This window comes from Theobroma cacao, chromosome 4, assembly GCF_053813885.1.
Source record: "Theobroma cacao isolate CCN51 chromosome 4, ASM5381388v1, whole genome shotgun sequence".
Classification (NCBI taxonomy): domain Eukaryota; kingdom Viridiplantae; phylum Streptophyta; class Magnoliopsida; order Malvales; family Malvaceae; genus Theobroma; species Theobroma cacao.
In genome coordinates, this window is record NC_142642.1 from 32,625,680 (window position 1) to 32,646,434 (window position 20,755).

At 33.7% G+C, this 20,755-nt stretch overlaps 2 protein-coding genes across 2 annotated transcripts; one reads left to right on the forward strand and one right to left on the reverse strand.

Moving 5' to 3' along the window:
* Positions 1-160: 160 nt before the first annotated feature.
* Positions 161-6,091, reverse strand: LOC18602320 (Actin-binding FH2 (formin homology 2) family protein). The gene is made up of 4 exons (XM_007033622.3): positions 3,792-6,091; positions 3,444-3,643; positions 2,301-2,545; positions 161-1,282 (listed from the first exon to the last, which is right to left on the reverse strand). The coding sequence occupies exons 1-4, from the start codon at positions 5,327-5,329 to the stop codon at positions 464-466; spliced, it is 2,802 nt and encodes a 933-aa protein (XP_007033684.1). The 5' UTR covers positions 5,330-6,091; the 3' UTR covers positions 161-463.
* A 9,059-nt stretch (positions 6,092-15,150) lies between these two features.
* On the forward strand, positions 15,151-20,603 carry LOC18602321 (stress response protein). Its single transcript, XM_007033623.3, has 5 exons — positions 15,151-15,464; positions 17,379-17,480; positions 18,594-18,732; positions 18,819-18,865; positions 20,171-20,603. The coding sequence occupies exons 1-5, from the start codon at positions 15,378-15,380 to the stop codon at positions 20,387-20,389; spliced, it is 594 nt and encodes a 197-aa protein (XP_007033685.1). The 5' UTR covers positions 15,151-15,377; the 3' UTR covers positions 20,390-20,603.
* The last annotated feature ends 152 nt before the right edge of the window (positions 20,604-20,755 follow it).

Consider the following 20,755-nt stretch of genomic DNA (forward strand, 5'->3'; position numbering starts at 1 on the left):
ACCACAGTGCACAGGCTACAAGTGGAAACTGGCATCACTCTTTTTGATTTGACTGGACAGAAGCCTTCAGTTGGCTGTCCCCAGTAGTCACCATGACTTATTTCTCATTCCAGTACAAAAAAATATTCGGCAGGCACGCCTGTTAAACACTACAGATCCATCAGTGTACTTCTCTCGTTGCACATAAACTTCAAATGAGTCTTAATTTATTTACAAGATAGATTTACCTTTTTTAGCTATATTACATTATTACCTCCTGATATAACTTCCTCCCGTATATTACATATAGCAAAACAGCTTCCAAAATCCTGTAAGTCAATATATTTAAGTACAAATTTAGCCAACAAAAAAGAGATTACATTATACATATGTTGAGATTTACGCACAAGCGCATTTGCACTGACTGCTGCATTCTGAAATTTAACCTGGTTAGATATGGCAGATGTGAGACACTGATCGGGAGCTAAGATGAGGATGAGGAGCTTTCATCGTCTGAGGAACCATAATGCTGCCTTACGTTGAGTCCAGGAAAAACTGGTAGATGGGTAGGATTTGGCAATGGACGCACCGAACTGTATATTGTTCTCTCATTGACCTTTGCAACTTCCTTACAGACTTGATCAAGAATAGAAAGGAAGTCCCTTACAACCATAAAAATCCTGAACGGATGAGCTTCTTCCTTAGCCGAGTTCCCATGAAAATACTCTGTTATCTCCTTCACCATAGAGAGAGCAACTCTCTCTTGGGCTTGGATCCTTACAATCTCTTCCTCCACCTTCTTCAGGAACTCATTCATTGACTCAGAGAATTTGCGCCTACTGTCTTTTAACGCAATCTCTTCATTTAATTTTATAACTTCTCTGATTTTAGAGATACCACTAGCAAGTTTTGCCACCTCAATACTGAGAACATCTGAATCCATAGCAGCAGCCTTCTTCACATTAGTGAGCTCCCCACTGAGCCCAGAAACAACTTGCAGTCCGAGCTTCCTAAATTCAACATCATCCTGAATATCTGATCGCTGAATTTTCTCAGCTTTCAGATTCTGATTGGCACCACAAAGGCGAGAACCTTCAGCTCTGATAATTTCCTGCACAACAAAATGCAAAAGTGTGGTTTTCCCATCAGTGCCCTTTACATCAACGAGCTTTAAGAGCGTGTCAAGCTTGAAGGCATGGGCATCGCCACGATTGGTGCCAACATTCATGCGGTTCCCAGTTTTGAGCACTGCCTCTAAAAGCTTCAGAAACATTCTGCTGTTTCGCAACTCACCACAAGCAGCCTGCAGAGGAGATATAAGTTTCAGTAATTAGAAAATTACCACACAACAATAAATTGAAATATCAAAATCCTTCATTTCAAATAGATAGCCCAAACGTCATGCTCGGCACACAGCTTTATCTGACGCAAATTGGTGAAATTGTGCATGGTTGCCCCACACGTTATTGACTAAACATAGTCTTCACCTCCATGGAGCTCAATTACCATAAGCATTTTCACTTGGATTGGGGCAGTAGTCATAAGCATTTCTACCAGAGAAAAACATCATAATGAAGTTTTTCTTCCTTCGCAGCAATAGAAATAGAAATGTTTCAACAACTCCCAATTTTCCCAATTCTTATGTGGAAATCCACCCAAAGATAACCAAAGCTCATTTATTAATGAAATTATATCCAGGAACTTCATTAAGTATTACACACCAACTCTCATTGGATGCAGAGTTTACAACCATTGAATAAAAGCCAAGATTATGGTATCAAAGATTACTTAGCCGGAATATCCAAGCTTATGATTAGCGAGATTACTTGGCTAATGAGGAAAAAGTAAAATGTTATCGTCTTAGGCAGTAGGCAAGCTTCTTACCCAGGAAAATTGGGGATATAGGTGTAACTTAATGACTCTCAGTTGGATGTTTTTTATCTATGAGCCAGGTAAAGACACGGAAGATATGATAGATTAATGAGACACACTGAAGCCCCTCATAAGCATCTATCTACAGTAAATCTGATCCCTAAAGACAGAGAAAAAAGAAGTAAAAATGAAGAGAAACAATGAAGAGATTTTCCTATTTTAAACTTGTTAACTTTTAACTTGCAGCAAGCTACTGCAACTGAGTTTGCTAAAGTCCTATAGAATGTGTTTATCATGAATAATTTTTGATTATGGTCCCAGAGAAAAAAATATAAAGCTATCAATGATGAAGAACTATCCGTAGATACAAGATTCACAACAGACATCTTAGTGGTTTCCCAATAAACCAGAAGCACACAAATGCACACAGATTGGAGATTAAGATGTACCTCTAAAGTTTCAAAAGATCTCTTCAGATACTCAATTTCCGAGTCAAAATTAGCAATGTAAAGCATCGCATCAACCCTCTTGAAGGCAAAAGGTATATCAAGCACCGCTTTGAGGAATTTCTCAGCAGGACCTAGCTTAAAAGGTGATTCATCTTTGAAATCCTTCAGCTTATGCTCTTCTTCTTTGGTTGGAGCCATCTTTAACAAGCTTTCCAGGAGCTCTGTCCCAAGTGTGTCTGAATTGCCTGTTTGCACAGAAAGAAGCTAAAGCAGTTTAGAAGTAAAATAAATGGTGAGGATGGGAAGGGAAACAAGGAAAGATGGAAGGAGGGGATGATGAGATGCGATGCAGTGGGTTGTCCCATCAAGTAAAATTTTTGCAACTATAGTTTGAAAGGCAATTAAGTGTAATTTTGTTCAAGAAATAGCATTTGTAAACTGGAGATATATGCGCAACCATTTTCAGCAAAATCTTTAAAGCCATTATAAACAGCATGAAATACACTGTTATGTTCTCTAGGCATTGCCATCCTATATCATACATGTAGCCCTCATGAAAATGTATAGACAAATGGACAATAGACAGCCAAATAGGGACACCTCAGAATCCTGTCTCAACTTTCAACTGGACAGATTTTCTAGTAGTCTCAAGGACGGAGACTTATTGCTTTTATAACTATAAACGCTCCACATGGTATTTTTTTTTTAATTTTTGAATGAGAGATGAGATTTCCTTGGTTGGGAAAGGCTTTTAATTAACCACCATCAAGATCACGGCATATCTTCCATTCAGGCCCTTCAGAGAGTAAATATGAGTTATTGCAAACGTCCTGGTCTTTTTTATGACCGTTTGGTTTGAATATTGAACTCAATAGTTTATGGTTGCGGCACAGTGGCACAACCAAATCATTTCAAGCCTGGACCTCTGATGCATTGGAATGTGACTAGACTCTAGAGAGTATCTTTCCTAGTTTCCTTCTTTCCTTTTCTAGAAATCTATACCATTGTTTTTCTTAAGTATAATCCTCTAAAGTCCACTTCTACTATCCATGACCATTGGTTGTCAAAGAAAAATTTTGTTCCTCCTTTATTGCACTATCTTTTACTGATTCATTATATTTCCAATGCACATGAAATGATTACCTTCCATAAGTGCTTCACAGACTTCATCAATGGTCACATTCAGTGCCCTCAATAAAATTGCAATGTTCTGAGACTTCTTTGGATCAAGCACACGATTTTCCTGATTCACAGAGGGCAGAATCTGCCGGCGACCATGATCTTTTGTGGCCAAATTTGAATTATTCACCATAAACAGTGTCTCAATCATTTCTTCATTCAATCTGCAAGCACCATTATAACATTTTATTATTTACCAAATAAATGTAGACGCAAAGTTATTGGATACCAAAAGAAGAAAAAATTGCAGGCAAATTTGATATACTATTAAGACAACACTAAATGAGCAAGAGAGAGATGTGAATATCTCACTGAAAAGAGCTTGCTTTTATCTGATCCCACACCATGGCCCGATCCGAACTCGCTCTAACTTTATCCCAATGCAAAGGCTTCAATTTCGGTTTCGGGGTCTCCTCACTCCTCTCTATGCCCTCATTCTTCTTTAGGTGCTCATCCACAGCCAAATTTTGCAACACCAGTGGCCTGGAAGGCGCAACAAGAACCGGAGGTCCCCCTGGATTAGCCTCGGAAACAGCCTTCACTGCCACAGGAACCTCCCAAAAACGCGGTGGAGGAAGAGGAGGAGGTGGCGGTGGCAGCTTCTTAAGCACAATCCTTGATGGAGATTCCTTGTTCTGCCCCGAAAGACTTGAACCTCTATCCGGTGAATCCCTTTCTGAAGAAGACGAAGATAACCTTGTAGATGAAGCTGAAGTTGAAGAAGGGGTTTTGATTCTCACTGTATAGATGGGAACCACTGTATCGGGAGACTTGGATCTCTGACTCAATGGACTTGAGTTCAAGAATGAATTTGTAGGTGAACAAGAGTTGGAATAAGGGTAAGAAGCAGTTCTTGAGTTGAAGCTTCTACTCCCAAAGTTCTCACCTCGAAACTCCCTCCTTGAACTTGATCCTATTCTTGCTGGTGGACCTCGTGGTGGACTCTCTCTTCTGCCTGAAGACCCTCTTGGTGAAAAAAACTCCTCTTCTTCATCTTCAACATTGTTTTCAAAACTACCGGTTTGTTCATTTTGGAGAAACTGCTCTCCACTTTGAAAAGTTTGTACTTTTGGCAATGGTGGCAATGGATTTAGCTCTGGAGAGCCAAGTTTTTGATAAGGAGAAGATGTAACTCCCAGCCTGATACCTCCATTGCTAGAATGGGTTGTTTTTTCTGGGTCTACTCTAGAGTTTACAAGGGTGCCTAAGTAGAGAAACTCTGAGCTGCGGTTAGTTGAGACATAACGTGGCGGTTGGAGCGGTGGCTGTGGAGGTGGTGGCTTTTGGGAGGCATCTGAAGGGGAAATGTTGGGAGGGAATAAGCGGAGGGAGTCTGAACGGGAAGCTTTGTCGTCGGACGAGGTGTTTTGGTGGCTGCGATGGCGGAGGAAGAGAGTGAGGGCGGCGATAGAGAGAATGATGGCGGCCAAAAGGAGGGAGGAGGAGAGAGAGATAAGGAGGAGGTGGTGGCGGTGGGATGAGGGAGATGGAGAGCGGGGTATGAGCAGGGAGGAGATGTTGGCGGGAAAAGTTGGGAGAGTGGAAGGTGGAGGAGGGGGTGGAGGGGAAGGGAAGGAAGGAAAGAAAGGATTTTGAGGGGTGGAAGGGGGAGTTGTGGAGAAAGGATATTTGGGTTGTTGCTCTTGTTGTTGTTGGTTGTGATGAGGTTGGGGTTGTGGGGAGAGAAATGGGGAAGAGGAGGGGGGGTAGGTGGGTGGGAGGGAGGTTTGAGGAAAAAAAGGTTGGTGGAGGAGATGGCGGTGGTAGTGGAAGGAAGTGGTGGTCGGGATGGTGGAGAGAAGGAGGAGGAGAAGTAGACGAAGAAGATCAGTCACGGTGGTTGTTGGCATTTTTAATGTTTTTGATGTGAACCACACTCAACACCTTGAAACACAGTCTCTCTTTGACTGTTTTTGACTTAACAGGGTCAGGGGGAGAGATGGAGACAGACAGAGAGAGAAGATTGTTAATTTTCTTAGATCATTACTTTGAACAGAGACGATTAAAGAGGAGAACTTTGTTTGTTTGCTTGCTATAGTGGAGTTTCTCAGTTTTCTCTTGAAGAGATGATTCAAGAATGCAGATGGGGTACTTTGGAAAGAGAAAGCAAAAAAATACAGAGGACCAAAACCAGACAATGGGAATTGGGAGGTCGAAGAAGGGAATGTTCCAAGTTCCAACTCAAAGAGAGAGAAGGGCAGGAGGGACTACATGACTGAGTTGGAGAGGGCAGATAGAGAGTGAAGAACAAGAGAGTACTAAGAATGAGAGGGAACAGTAGGAGCGAAAGGAATGGTAGTTTAGACTTGATAAACAGGCACAGCACCCACACACACTTTTTAAACACTTTGCCTTTCACCTCATTTCAGAGGTGAACTGAACTTTGAACTAAACACAATCTTTCAATGTAAAAACCTGATAGGAGTAACAGAAATGTTTGAATATGTCTAAAGCTTGAGATGGAAGAGGTGGGAGAATCCAGGTGCGAGCATGGAGAGTGAGGAGGAAGGTGAAGACTTAGAAGAGAAAGTCAAGAAAATTTTCTGAAGAAGATGGACAAGAGGTTAAAAATCTCTGACAGACAGACATTGTTCATTATTGGGATTTGCATGATGTTTTTCCCTGTGTTGGGATTCTTGCAATTATAGCACATACATACTTCTGGGAATGGTTAAAGATGAGCTGGTTACACTGTGAGCCTTGTGACTGTAACGAGGAGTTGAAAGGGAATCCACCCAACAAAGCATTTCACACTTGGATTACGTTTGAAAAGCAGTAGTCATTTTGGCTTTGTCCTCGCCACTGTTCACTGTACTGAAGCACTGATTCAGCATCTAAAAATCAGGCAAACTTGTTGGGGGAGGGAATTTGCATATGCTCACTCTCTCGTGGGTGCGCCTGGGTATTGCAATTTGAGGGGTTGAAGACAGCAGGACGTCATAAATGGACATACGTCCATTTTTTCTCGACAAAATCTAAGAATACTCGAACTTAAAGGCTTTTCGTTTTTGGACACTTCAGTGCTTTTTTTTCCTAAGCAAGTGTTAAAGGTTTTTTCAAGAATTGAGAAATTCAAATTTAATTATTATTTATTTTAAGTCAAATAACAATATGCTTAAAATACATAACTTTTATTTTAAAAATAGGGATGAAATTTACTTTTAAGATTTTTAGACTGAAAAGGAATTTCCAATTGCAGAGGCGTGAAGAGGAAAAAAGAAATATAGCAAGGTAAAAGTTTTTTTAAAACAAATTGTGAATACTTTCTAATTAAACTAGTAATAGATTAGTGCAACAAGAGAAAATTAGTTTTTGATGTGTAATTCAGTGAATAAATAGAAAAAAAAAACTCAAAACATTTTATGTACTAACTCTTTTACTAATATCCACTTTGATTTGAATTTACTTTAATCTTAATATCTATCGTAAAAAGTTTTACATCAGTTAAAAGTGAAATAAGTTCTAATACCAATTATTATAAATTTATATTTTTAATTTAAAATATATATTTTCTACTTGAAAAATAATTATTATTTATGAATAAAAACTCATTACATATTTCTATTGACGTCAAATCCATAACAAATTTACATACAAATATTTTAATTGGAAAACTATTACATCCGTGATTAATTTTATCTTAATATAATTAATTGTCTCATATGTTATAATTGTTTGTCTCCTTTTAGTATCATAGATTTGGGTTTTTATTTCTGCCCCTTCTGTTGAATTTGAAAATCTCATGATAACAACTATTTTGTGGCCAATTAAGTCCAATAACTTTTCAAATTCAAACTTCTCCTTTAAAAAAATAAAACAGATTTTTTCTCAAAAGAAGCCATCACTTTCAAACCAGTAATCCATGTTTTGACTACGTTGAGTAAAGGAGGGGGCCCTCTTAACCCATATTGTCAAAACTAAACATATTGTGGGGAAATTCTACAATCTATTATATGATGATAATGGGAAGCTGCATTAATCATTTTTTACATCATAATAATAACAATTAAAACATCGTTCTATTTATGTAATTCCAAGATCCTTTGGGTGATCTTGAACGTAATAATCGAGTTCATCTCTGTTCGGATCATACTAATAAATTAATAGTAAAGACATTAATTAATAATAAGCTGGAGAATTCGATGAAATAAAAATTTAGAATATACCATCTTTAAAGTGGAATTAGCCAGACTTTAACATTTTGGAAATGAAGTGTCCAATTATTAAACAAGTAAGATGGCGCTCAAAGGCATTAATATATACAAATTTTTATTAATTACATATATGATTGATGAAATAATTGCTAGCATATTTTCGTAAGTTGCTGTCAATATTTTTGTAATTAATAAAAGAAGAATATAACACTGAACACCCTTCTATGTGGACCAAAGTTTCAAAAAAAGCTAAGTTGCTCTAGAATTTGACGTGGCCTATATATGAAAGAGAAAGAAGTAGGACCATATCAAGGAGAAGTTGGATAAAGTCGTTATCATTATTTACCAATACAAGGACGGACGAATTTTTTTTTTCATATCAAACCCTAGTCTTTAATTCTTTTCTTTCTTTTTTTTTAAATAAGAATTCCTTACCATTTTACTCATAATATTAATACTTGGATTCTATAGCATTTCCTCAAACACTACATTATACGTCCTTTTCTTTTCCTCCATTTAGCTAACTTTTTTGACTTCTCCTTCTTTCCCTTTAGATAACTTACATTTAATATATATATATATATATATATATATATATAATCAATTGTAATTTTATCAAATTAATCATGGGATATAGATACTACTCATTTTAGGTTAGGCAAAGTGGTAAAAATTCTACTTGATTGCTTATTTTAGGATTTAACCATATGTTGAAGTTTTCATTTCATGATTTAACTTATTATTTCGTTCAAAATAATATATAATCTTTTAGATTTTATTCATGTGAGAAAATCCAATGACTAAAAATTAACAAATATAATTAATAAGACTAATGATTACTATGCGAAAGTAATTCTTAACAAATATAGATTTAAATTGTTTAATTTTTACTAATGGTATTCTATAACTTTTACCATAAATTTACCTTAAACGAGTAAAAATTTAAAAAGTTGCATCTTAATTTAAATAAAAATAATAGATTGAATCTTCAATTGAAAATTTTGACAAACATTAGACTCTAAATGAGTATTTAACCGAATTTTTATCGAGAAGGTTAATTTTCTTTTAAAAAGTTATCATGTATGACACAACACACAAAGTAGCTTAATTACGTTGTTTTAATAATTTTATGTACATTTTATTAAGAAAAGGTCAAACTTTCAGATTTGAGTAAAAATAATACATTTGAATAAATTAAAAATAATAATATGTATAATATATAAGATATTTTTCAATTAAAAATCATGTGAAGATGCATTGAAATTTTCATATTTCAAAAAGATAATTATTCTCTCTAAAAAGCACATTTCAGAAATATTTAGCACTTAAATTGATCAATTAATAAAGTTTACCATCAAAGTAGAATTTTATCTGATACATCGGGACCAACCAAACCTGCATTTTCGCATGCTACCCAAAGAGAAAATGAATAAATTTTGTGGCTTTTAAATGCATATGTACCACATCCAGCTGTCGATCCTTTGTTTTATTTGTAAAAAAGGTTATGCTAGCTAGCACGTACAATAAATTATTAAGACTTTCATTTTTTTTTAATTTCTACTTCTTTTTCTCTTTTTGGAAACAAGAAAAATCCAAAAAAACAACAAAAATCACTGGCAATAAACAATACATATTCTAAGAATTAAAGTTCATATATAGTATTTAATTTTGACTGATGACAAACAATATTATTTGATTTTTATTCTTTTTTCTTTTGTATTAAACAAATTATTTTTTGGGGTGAGCTTGGGTTAGGCAATTTGCAGCATGTCAGAATGCGCTGCGCTTCTTTGACAATACACAACCAATAAATGAAATAGTTATTAGCTCTGCCGACTGCCGGAGTAGGTACAACATCGCCAGACGCCATCACCAAAATCAGTTTGCATTTTGCAAAGCTGTTATTTATTAAATGTACATGGAATGTAATGCATAAATGAAAGGCAATGCATCATGCGAATATAGTATGTTTTTATAGATATTGTTTTTACCTCAAGCATGAAATTTTGATTCCATCGCTAATATCAAGATCGAAGACCCTAATTACCATTATATCATAATCCGTTTAAATCCAGACGAGTAAAAATTACAAATTTCTTGAATAAAAAACGAGTGTGGGTAAAAACTCAGCTAAATGCTCTAATTAATGCAAGCTAAGATGCCATCACGTCAATGGGCAAATGATCAAATATAAAGCATTGATGAGATTGGAAGTGTTGTCCAATGGTTCATAACACTCTTTGCTAAGTGATTAAAGTTGACATGTTAACCGACTAACCGTAGCACTTTTGTGTATATTTTCTCGTTTGTTTTGATTAGCAATCTACTTTATTTCATTTTCATCTCATTAATAACCCAATTGTTAAGAAAAATTAAAATACTCCTTTGTTTCGTTTTCATCTAAAGTATCCGAAAAGATCCCTTTTTTTATAAAAAAAAAGTAAAAAAGGAATTGAGAAATGAGAATAAACATATTTCCTGATATAAAACATCTAAAACAGTCCTTTCCAAGTTAATGTCATCTTGTAAAAGGTAAGGGGATAGAACGACGACGTAAGAGTCGTCGGTAAAAACAGATCATCTGAACGCAGTGAGATATCGTACAAAATTTGAAAAAGACGAGCATTGATCTCAAGCCCGTGATTCCCGTAGCCCCCAAAACGCTTACACGTGTCAGTTTCTAGGTCGTCGTGCCGATGAGAAAAATTCTCGATATTGAAATAAAACCCGAATACCCGATCCACTTCTGTTTTACCATATTACCCCTATAATTTAAAATTCAATTTTATGAATTTAAATTTTGAGTAGAGCACCAAAAGACAGAATATTCATACCATTCTTGATCCAAAAGATTTAAGAAAATAAAGAGAAAAAAGCTAACCAAAAAAAGTGTTACACAAGATTTTGTTCTTTTATCTTTTCGAGGTTAAAAAAAAAAATCTTTATTTAATACTACCAAAAAGAACGTGAAAGGCAAAGCCTTTTTGCCGTAAATTAGAATGTCGTGAACAATAAAAGGCAAGCCTTTTCGCACGGTAAATGGGCACTAACCAAGTTGATAGTGGTACTTTTTAATTTTGGGGGTCCTCATTTATTTGTAGATTATTATTTAATATATCAACCATTGAGTTTTACAAATAAAATTTGAATATTATCACATGTTTATTAATTTTAATAAACATTCTTTGAATAAAGCATAAGATAATCTTTTTTTTTAATTTTTTGTTTGTATAATTTAAAAACTTTACTTTCGTATGTAGAATAATTTTCATCTCCTTTTCCCCTTTTTTTTTTATTTCCTATTCTTCTAAAGTCGTACCACTGTTATATACAGTAAAAAGGCATGTTTTTCTGGTGGGACTCCTTTAAAACAAAAAAGAATTATTTCCTTTTTGGTACAGGTACATACACCAAATAGTTTCTTGAAGAAATTCTGAATGTTAGGTGCATCAACCACGTTTTGTAATTTCTATTCATATAAATATATTTATAATTGTACATCATAATATTAATTTTAAATGAAGTATCTTTTAAAAAGGTAGTTAACATCTTTAAGAAAATGGTTTTAATTTAAAGTTCACATCATATATAATCTTATTTTTTTTAATTTATATGCAAATTACAGACTTCCAAATTCAGTGAATATATAATAAAAATATTAATGAGGTGACAGAAATTAATAAAGATAATTATTTTCCATCATGTACACGATAAATATACGAGTATTTTAAACACTACTGGTATCATATAAAGTTAGTCCATAAAGGGTCAAAAAAGTATGTAATAATTAATGTGCAATTATGTTATTAATCACGAAATCTTTGCATTATGCATGCATTATTACAAAATTAATTCCCAAATATATAAAAAAATGGATAAATTTCATATTTCCAAAGTTCCTAGCCATCCATCCACGTGTAAGACCAAACAAATTAGTCACCGAGAATTTCTCGGGGTCTGTCTCTTGTCTGTCCCTACATTACTTTATGAAAGCTACCATGCACCATAGACAACATTTTTCTTTTTCTTTTTTTTTTAAGTTTCTCTTCAATTATTACTTTTTACCTCCCATTTTCTGCTTTAATAAGTAAAAAGAATTAAAAAGTACGTTTACATATAAAAACAAATTAAATTTTTGAGGAATCAAAAAATTAAAAATTCACTTTATAAATATCACATAAACCTTTATATTCGCGTTTTCTTATAAAAAAAAAACTTTTGAGTAGCTAAAAAAAAAACTTAAAAATTGTTTAAGAGAGACAGACAGGGATTTGCATTACAGATGACATGGAGAATATCGTAGGGCGTGAAGGTTGGAATACTTTTATCTTATTTTGTAATTTTTAAAATTTAAAGTGATACAACACTTTGCCTGCCAACTTAATCGTGCAATTAAATTAATATTTGATTACTGTGACAAGAATGTTGGTTTGCATTTAACCCTAATTGGTGGGCTCCTTTTTGTTTATTATTTTAAAATAATTAAGGGAAAATTTTTTAACATTGAAATATTTTATTAAAAAACATCTTTTTATAATAAAATTTTCCTTTTTGTCTGTCTATCTGACTAAAAAGAAAATAAATTTCGATATAATAGTTTTTTTATTATTTAATCCGAAAAGAGAAATAGAATAAAGAGATTTATCATTGAGTCAAGAAATTCATCATATATAAAGTTATAATGTCGTCAATAAATATATGTCACAGTGGATTTTGTTGAAAGTTAGGAAATTGTCTGCACCAGTCTTGTCTCATCTACAAACTGGACAGACACAAGATATGCCAATGTTCTTTGCAGAAACTTTAAATTATGCAATATTTATGGGAATGGGTTTTACGTGTAAAAGTAATTGTATTTAAATAATTCTGATTTTTGGACCCTTTTAGTTTTGTTAATCATTGATGTAATTGATGTAAAGTATTATTATTAGACTAGATCGAGGTGCAAATGTGTCTCGATTACAAATTTTATTTATTAATTGATAATATTTGTCACAATTATGAATGGATCTGATTAGTCAATTTGTATTTATTAATTGATAATAAATAGTATGAACAGAGACCATAAAAGGACATCTTACCATTCAAAAATTTTAAATTTAATTCGCATTTAAATATTGATAATGAACTGTAAGCATTATTCTGTTCAATAATCTAATGAGCTCAATAGATTTGCTGACACGTGTACACAACAAGTCCATTTAAAATGAGAAATGAGATAGATATAATTTATTGATGAGATCTTAAAAGTACAAATGATAATGAAATGTGCATTAATTATTTTAATTCAAAAATACTAAAAGTCATCCCAAACAATCTATGAAATGCAATTGAAATTGAATTAGCTACAATCTATTAACATTCAAATGTTTCTTCTTAAGCTAGCTTACTTGTTTATTATTACCTCTTCCCACCTATGTATCTCATGTATGATTTAAAATTGAACAGTGACAGAGTTAAGATTTTATGTTTAAGGGGCGAACAATAGATGGATTGATCATGGGGTAAGCTTGGAGAATAATTCTATTATAATAAGTCTTACTTTAGTTCTATAAGTTTACTTAAAATAGTTTTTTTTTAATTGAAAAATGAGAGATTCGAACCCTGCTTGGATACAAAGTTACTTAAAATAGTCGTTGATTAATTGTTCTGAGGCATATTACCAAATAAAAAAATTATTGTAAAAGTAAAACTATAAAATAAAAAAATATATATATTATGAAATTTTAAAATTTAAAAAAAAACGATATCGTACTAACCCCCATTCCCTTCATCATTGAAATTAGATAGTTCTGAATTGAGTACATATTATAAGAACTTTTAGATTTTAGGTTACATAACATATCTAATCAAGAAGTTGTTGTCTCCCATCTTATAAATCCCACCATTTTGCTTATTTTAAGATTCTAATTGGGACTTTTAATTAACATTCTTAGGCTTTAAAAAATTTGTAACAAGTTAGATGATATATAATTAAGAGCTAGATACGAGTTCATGGATTTGTCAAGTCCATAGGTCTAGCTTGACTCAGGTCGAGTTTTGGATAAGATTTTTAAATTCAAGGTGGACTTAGATTTGAGGTATTATTTTATTTATAAAAATTATATTTAAAAATATTAATAGTAACATTTGCAAATGGGGTTGCAATAGTAGGAGGTTCCATGAGAATGAGTAAAAGACTAATAGAGATATAGATATAGATATATAGTTTTATAAAATAAAAATAAATGGAAAAAGTAAGAAAAAGAAAAAAGAAATTCAAGTGCAGGATTTAGCGGCCATTAAAAAACGTGAAGGGAGGTCCTTCAAGTTGGAGCAAAGATGCGTCTGTCTTATGATTCCCAGATTGTCTGCTGATGATGCTTTTATTTATAAATTTATAATGCTTTTGCTTACCCACAAATATAAAAAAATTCCCAATCATTCAGCACATGTGTTTGGGGAATGGGGCAATGGGAAGGGACAAGACAAATTTGAAAGGAGGCCTCACTTGACCTCTCAATCCTTAGCTTGAGATTAACCAGCTGTGAGCAACCCAAAGTGACAGATGTTTGCCAATTACCTCCAGGTAATTCAATAGCTTTGGCCATCATTTCACCCTCGTTTGAATTAATGGGCATTTCTCTTTTTGAATTTAACTTGGATCTTAGCACATCCATGTTCCATTTTTCGAGCTACTTCCCTTTGACAATTGGAAAAGAACTACAAAAGCAGTATTACAATGGCCAAGTCGTATGTCATGTTTGATTTTATGTTCTTTTTTCTTCCATCAACTTGTAAAAATTCCTCAACTATTTAAATTTTCAAGGTTTTTGAAGTAAAATAATTGTACAAAATTGGTATAAAATCAAATATTCTTAATTATAAAAAAGGTAAGATATTCAACAGTCAACACTCTTTTTGGCATAAATGATAAACTCAAAAGAAAATAAGAAAAGAGACATCTCGGGCTGGCTGCATGATCACTAATGAGCGGAGACATCCACACCAAATTATTCATAAAAACCCAAGCCCAAACAAGACCTAAAGCTTAACTGGGCTTAGATGCAGTCCATCAGTACCCAAATTTAAGTTGGGTTCTTGGGTTGGTATTCGTTAGTTCAAGCAAAAAAAAAAAAAGCTTTTTATTTGTAAAATTTATTTATAAATTTTCTAAGTAAGGGCAGATAAACATTTATTTATTTTACATATAATGATATGTAAAGAATAAATAATCTTTATAATAATCATAAATTTATTTTTATCATTAACTTTGTCCTTGACAAAAAAAATATTAATATTTATTTATTTTTATTATTTCAAATTTAAATTCTATTAATTTGTCTGTAGCCTACAAAATTTTGAAACAATTCCAAAAAAAAAAAAAAGATAAATATCAAACTTTTTGGGCCAATAAGGTGAAGGGAAGGAATAAATGAAAATGATAATTAAAATAATAACTTAAAAAAATTGCCTCCGGCCTCTGTACAGCTTGTCATATGGCCTCACACTTCTATTTTTCCTGTCATTTTATTTTTTGTTTTTTTGGACAAATAACTAATTTTCCTTAATAATATTGAGCTTTGAAGGGAAAAAAAAAAAAAAAAAAAACCTTTGAGATTGCCCTCCCTACCTGTAGGATTTCTCCCAAATCTCTCTCGTTGTCGAATACAAATCCCTACACTCTTTTTACCCTTAATATTACCTCAAACTCCGTTATACTTTCGATTACTCTCGGGTTTCTGTTATTTGGGTATTTCTGAAAATGGGGAAAAACCAAGCCTACAAGGCTATGCAAAGAGCAAGGCTTGGCTCCACCTCTGCTGGCCCTGAAGAGATCGAGGATGGCATGGTTTGTACCCTTCCATATTCAAAAACATTTTCTTTCTTGTACGTTTTTTCTTTATTGGTTTTTTTTTTTAGTTAATGTTTCAATTTTTGTTGAATATTCTTCTTTTAGTTTCCTGCACTTGTTTTTCTTTTGGGGTACCTTCTGTTTGTTGATTTATATCATTTTATTGATTACAAATTGTATTAATTGATGTTTTTCTTGGTGCTTCCATACTTACAATTTTCTTTTAGGGGGTCTTTTTAAATCTTGTTGACTTGTTTTGTATCAACTTTGTTAGTCATAATTTCTAGAGAGGTAAGATTTGTAAGTTTCTGATTCAGTGTTGGAACTCAGAATTACTTTAAAGAATCATTAATGTGAGTCTATTTCTAATTGGTTTGGGAATCACTGTGGTAGCTTAGAGTTTGATATGCTGCTGTGGATTCTTGTTGGTTATGTTTTAGAAATGATTTCCTATGAAGCATGGATACATCCAGCTTCTGGCGTTCAATAGCTTTCAAATACGACCAAAACCAGTTTTTGAAAAAGTTTGGTGTGATAGCATAGAGATTGCTAATAAAAGGCAATATTATTTTGTTCTACATCAGTGTAATCTTGATCTCGTGATCACCATTCCATAATGGGAGTTTATATGTTTTGGATTCATCACTATGTTTTTTTATTTCTAGGTTAAAACTCAGTGTAATAAATTTTATGCTTTTTTAAGTATGCAATCATTCTAATTACTACAAACTTGTTTTTAGTCTTTACCTTTGCTGAATCTTAAAGTTTCAATGTTTTGAATAAATCTGTAGCTTGACAAGCATTGGGTATTCCTCAAATTTAAAAATTAAAAGTTAAACTTGGCATTTATTTAGGAAATATATCAGATATGTGTCCAGAACTATTAGTATGTATCATGGCTGATGCACACGAGATAAATGATAGGGGAACTCTTTAGTTGTATGAGGATGCTGCGTACGATGAATGTTTTACTTATCTTGTGTTATATTGGTTGTGGGTATTTTAGTTGCAACCTTATGATCATAAGAGTAAGGTGAATGGGGTGAGTAAAGTATCCTATTATCTGATGATGTTTTGGGCTTTGTACATATGTAATCTTCAAAAAAAGAAGAGAAAAGAGAGACTAGGCTCTGAAAGCGTTGTTCTTAGAGTGTTTGGGTTCCTGTACTTTTGAGCATAGTCATTGGGCATATTCTTGAATCACCTCTATTGCTTTTTATGTTTCACAGCAGTGTGACTAGGTAGGACTGCATATTGGTGAACCATCCATAGCAGTTAAGCTATATCTTTGAGAAAAACCTTGCAACTTGGCCACTAGGATTGTATGTGACACCTCTTGCAGCATTTGGATAAAATTGCATTTACACATTATTGAATGTGCTGTAGATTCATCATTATTTTTCATTTTTTTTTAATTAGGAAAGAAATTAACTGTGGTAGTTTTCTGAAGTTCTAAGTTAATGGTGAATGCTTAGAGACACTAGTGTTCTCTGAACAAGCATATTATGCTGTAATTGTCATTAAGTGTGAGATACCAAGAAAAATTATTAAATTTTTTTTTCTGAGCAACCATTGTCCATTTATTGATACTTTCTGGACAAACACACTTGAATCAACTTATATTGGAGAAGTACCCTTTGTGCAATAGCCATATACATTTGTGCCTGTAAAGTTGTAGCAACTTAATTAAGTCCTGTAGCTGTTTGATAGCTATAATAGTTGCTAATTTTAAATTATTCAAAGAAGAACTTCACAACATTGGCTGCAAATAGATTTTTGATCAAAAAGTTTACTCTATTCTTTGATTTTTTTTTTGCTATGAGGTTGTAGAATTTTATGGTTTATCCAATGTGCTAGTGGTATTCTGGATAATTTTCATTTTCCGGAGCTTTTCTGATGAGGAGAATGCAGGTGGATGGTTCTTTTCATTCACCAGAGTGGCATGCTGCTCGTTTGGCCAGCCTTAAAACTTCTCACACGGTTACCTGGGAAGAGTTTAAAATGAAACAAAAGGTAAGCTATAGTGATATTTCCCCTTGTTTTTGTCATCTTGACTTGTTGCAAAAGTTGCTAAAGTATTTATGAATTAGTATTTACTTGTATAAAGGGGCATACCAGATTAATCATGTGTTTTGTTTTTTTTTTCTTTTAATATGGCAAGGCGGGATTTGAACCCTGCTCTTTAGGCCGGGGGATCATGCACCAACTAATGAGCCAAATTCTCGGGTGCAATCATGTGTTTCTGTTATTGAACAAGCATATGCAAAGATGCATCTGTGTGAAAAATATCAAGAATTGATTGAACTCCAAATTTTTTTTGTATATCAACATACAATGCAGTGATTTAGATGACTTCAATCTGTGAAAAATGACCCACAATAAACATTGGCTTTTCCCTTAATTATTAGTTGAATGTATGGTGTTACTAATTTTAGTGCAAAAGGATAAAAACTATATGGCAGTTGATTAATTTGGCAATTTGGTGCATTAGGGAGAAGCTTGCTGCTTTGCTTTTAATTCGTTGTGAGTTAGTTGACTAAAGTAATGCCAATGAAGCATTATTAGTCAATCACAACCATGCTGTAGTGATACTAGTTTCAAACATCAATAATTGAGCTGTGTTGGGCTGAGATTCAACAACTAAGCTCCAAGAAATTAAATCAAGGAAGAACACAAATGAGGCACGAAGCTGGTAAGGAGATTCCTTAAATTTGAAGGAGGTGCTGTGTCGAAGTTATTGTCTTTTATTTGCTAAATATAATGAGCATAACACTACTGTCTCGATTAGTCAATTAGTCAATCATAACTATGCCATAGTGATACTAGTTTCAAATATCAATAATTGAGCTGCATTACTGAGATTCAACAATTTAGCTCCAAGAAATGAAATCAGTTAAGAACACAGATGAGGCACTGAGATGGTAAGGAGATTCCTTAAATTTGAAGGAGGTGCTATGTTGAAGTTATTCTGTTTTATTTGCTAAAGATGATGAGCATAACACTACTTTCTGGATTAAGCTGGTCATTTATTGCTTTGCTAACCCAGCAGTCTATTGGGTTGTCATAAACAACATGATTTCTAATGTGGGTTCTAACATCATTTTGTGTATTTTGTTAATATGCTAGGAAGATGCATTGAGAAAGGGGGAATTAGAAGCAGATACAGATCGAATGATGAGAGAGTATAGAGCTCAGCTAGATGCTGAAAGGGCACGCAAGCTTGCACATGGTAGAAACCACTCCAGTAAGTCTAACCATAAAAAAGGTATGTGTAAAAGGCCTTTAGGAGGCCAGTCTTTTCATGCTTGTGTTATAGTTACTTGCTCTCTAAGGGTGTTGAATTCATTGCAGATCGAAAAGACAAAGATGCAAAGAAACGCAGCAGCAGAAAGAGAAAGGTACCTATTGTTTCTAATAACTTTATGTTTTGAATTTTATGTTTAAATTGCATGTAAACTGAAAAAGAGGATGATAAACTTGAGATTTTCATTTTAATATGCAATTTATTTTTAGTTTTTTCCTCCTGTTATCCATGAAGAGATTAGAAGCATCATTAAGCTCTGCATCTATATATCAGTCACCTGTAAAAGGGAAGCTCTATATCTGTGCATGTAAATCCCAAAAAAATTGTTTCTACTTGAGGTAGGACTATATTTGCATTTGCTGAAGCTTTCTCTAATTGTGGAAGTTTAATGCAACAATTTGGGAAGTTGTTGTGGTGATTTGGTGTTGAAAAACTTTGTGTAAAGGAGACTCATGGTGAGTAAATGTGGTGCTACTGAGTACTGAGTCAATGGAAAAGTGTCAGATAGTTGGATGAGTTGGCTTATTATCCAACTGTTGAGGTTGTTGATTATAGAAAAGAGTTTGCCATGGTATTATTTATGTTGGGAGTAATATTATCTCTTTGAAAGTGTCATTTCCCAGATCTGGTGTCTATTGCTGAGAAAAAAGATGCTCTGATTTCTGGCTACTTGTGGTGGTGAGCAGGCAGTAATAAAGGAATGACATCTGAATTATGAGAAAGCCACTCAAGATTGGGAATTGGATCATGAAGTCTTGTAAATTGCCTTTATGAACAGTATCAAAGAAGAGGGTGTGTTAAGCTGGAGACAAACTGGGGATTAAGTTGTTGACTTCTTATTACAAGTGTTTGAGGCTGGATTAGGAGCAAACAGCCTTGGAGCATGTGATGGACAGGTTTCCTCTAAGCATCGGAGGAAGCAGGATTTCAACATGAGAATTTAGTGAAGAGTGAAAATTTACTGTCATATGGCTAAAGCAGCGGGTAATTTGTGAACAATCTTCCTTTGGTTTCTCTAAATTAATATGTATTTCGGCTTTTTGTGTTTGGTAAGTTAGGCTAGAAAAAGTTTAGCATATTTAGAAGTCAGAGGGAAGTGGGGGAGTAGTGGGTAGTATGGTTGCCTGGAAACGGTCTTTGATGGTGCACATGGGAGGAGAGGATCAAATGAATACTTGATTGAATCTTCTATCTGGTAGGCTAAGAGCATGGTGAACCTTTTTGGTCTTTCATGAACTTTTTTTATGTCTTGAGAAATCAGATATTAGCTGAAATTGATGGACCATAATTAGGACAGAAGCATCAGTATGAAACAGAATTAGAACCCAAATTTTATTACTCATTATTATTATTATGAAAATGCAAACTGAAGCACACTTGCTCAACCTTGACTTTGCAGCGTTCAAGACAGAGGTGCTCTGAGTCCAGCTCCTCCAGTTCATCCTCAGAATCTTCAAGTAGTGATGATGATGGGAGAGAATCAAGAAGATTGAAGTCCAAGTCTAAGAGAGATAAGAGGAAGAAGCACAAATCAAGAAGTAAGAACTCGAGCACTGATAACGAAGGAGCTGAAGGTCCTGTGCCACTTTCAAGATTTTTTGACAGTGTGAAGAGTTGATGGCATGATAAAGATACTGTTTGTGTACTTGATGCAGATTTCCTGCAATAGATGATGATTTTTCTGCCATCTTTATAAATTAGGAGCATGTAATGATGTTTAATTCCTTTGTTTTCCTACTTTAGCTGGGTTTTGATGTCTGCTTCATTTCTACATGTAGCTGAATTGTATCATTCACTTTGACGAATTGAATGATATGGATTTGTTTGAAACCTGTTTAATTTCTTCAAAAGCATTCGAGGGGTTCTTTAGACTCAAATTAACAAATGCTTAGCTAATACATACCAAATGGTTTAATGGGTCGTCTGCAGAATGGCCATTGACGAGTTTTAGTGGTGAAAGCAATGGCTTCAAGTGTCATCAGGT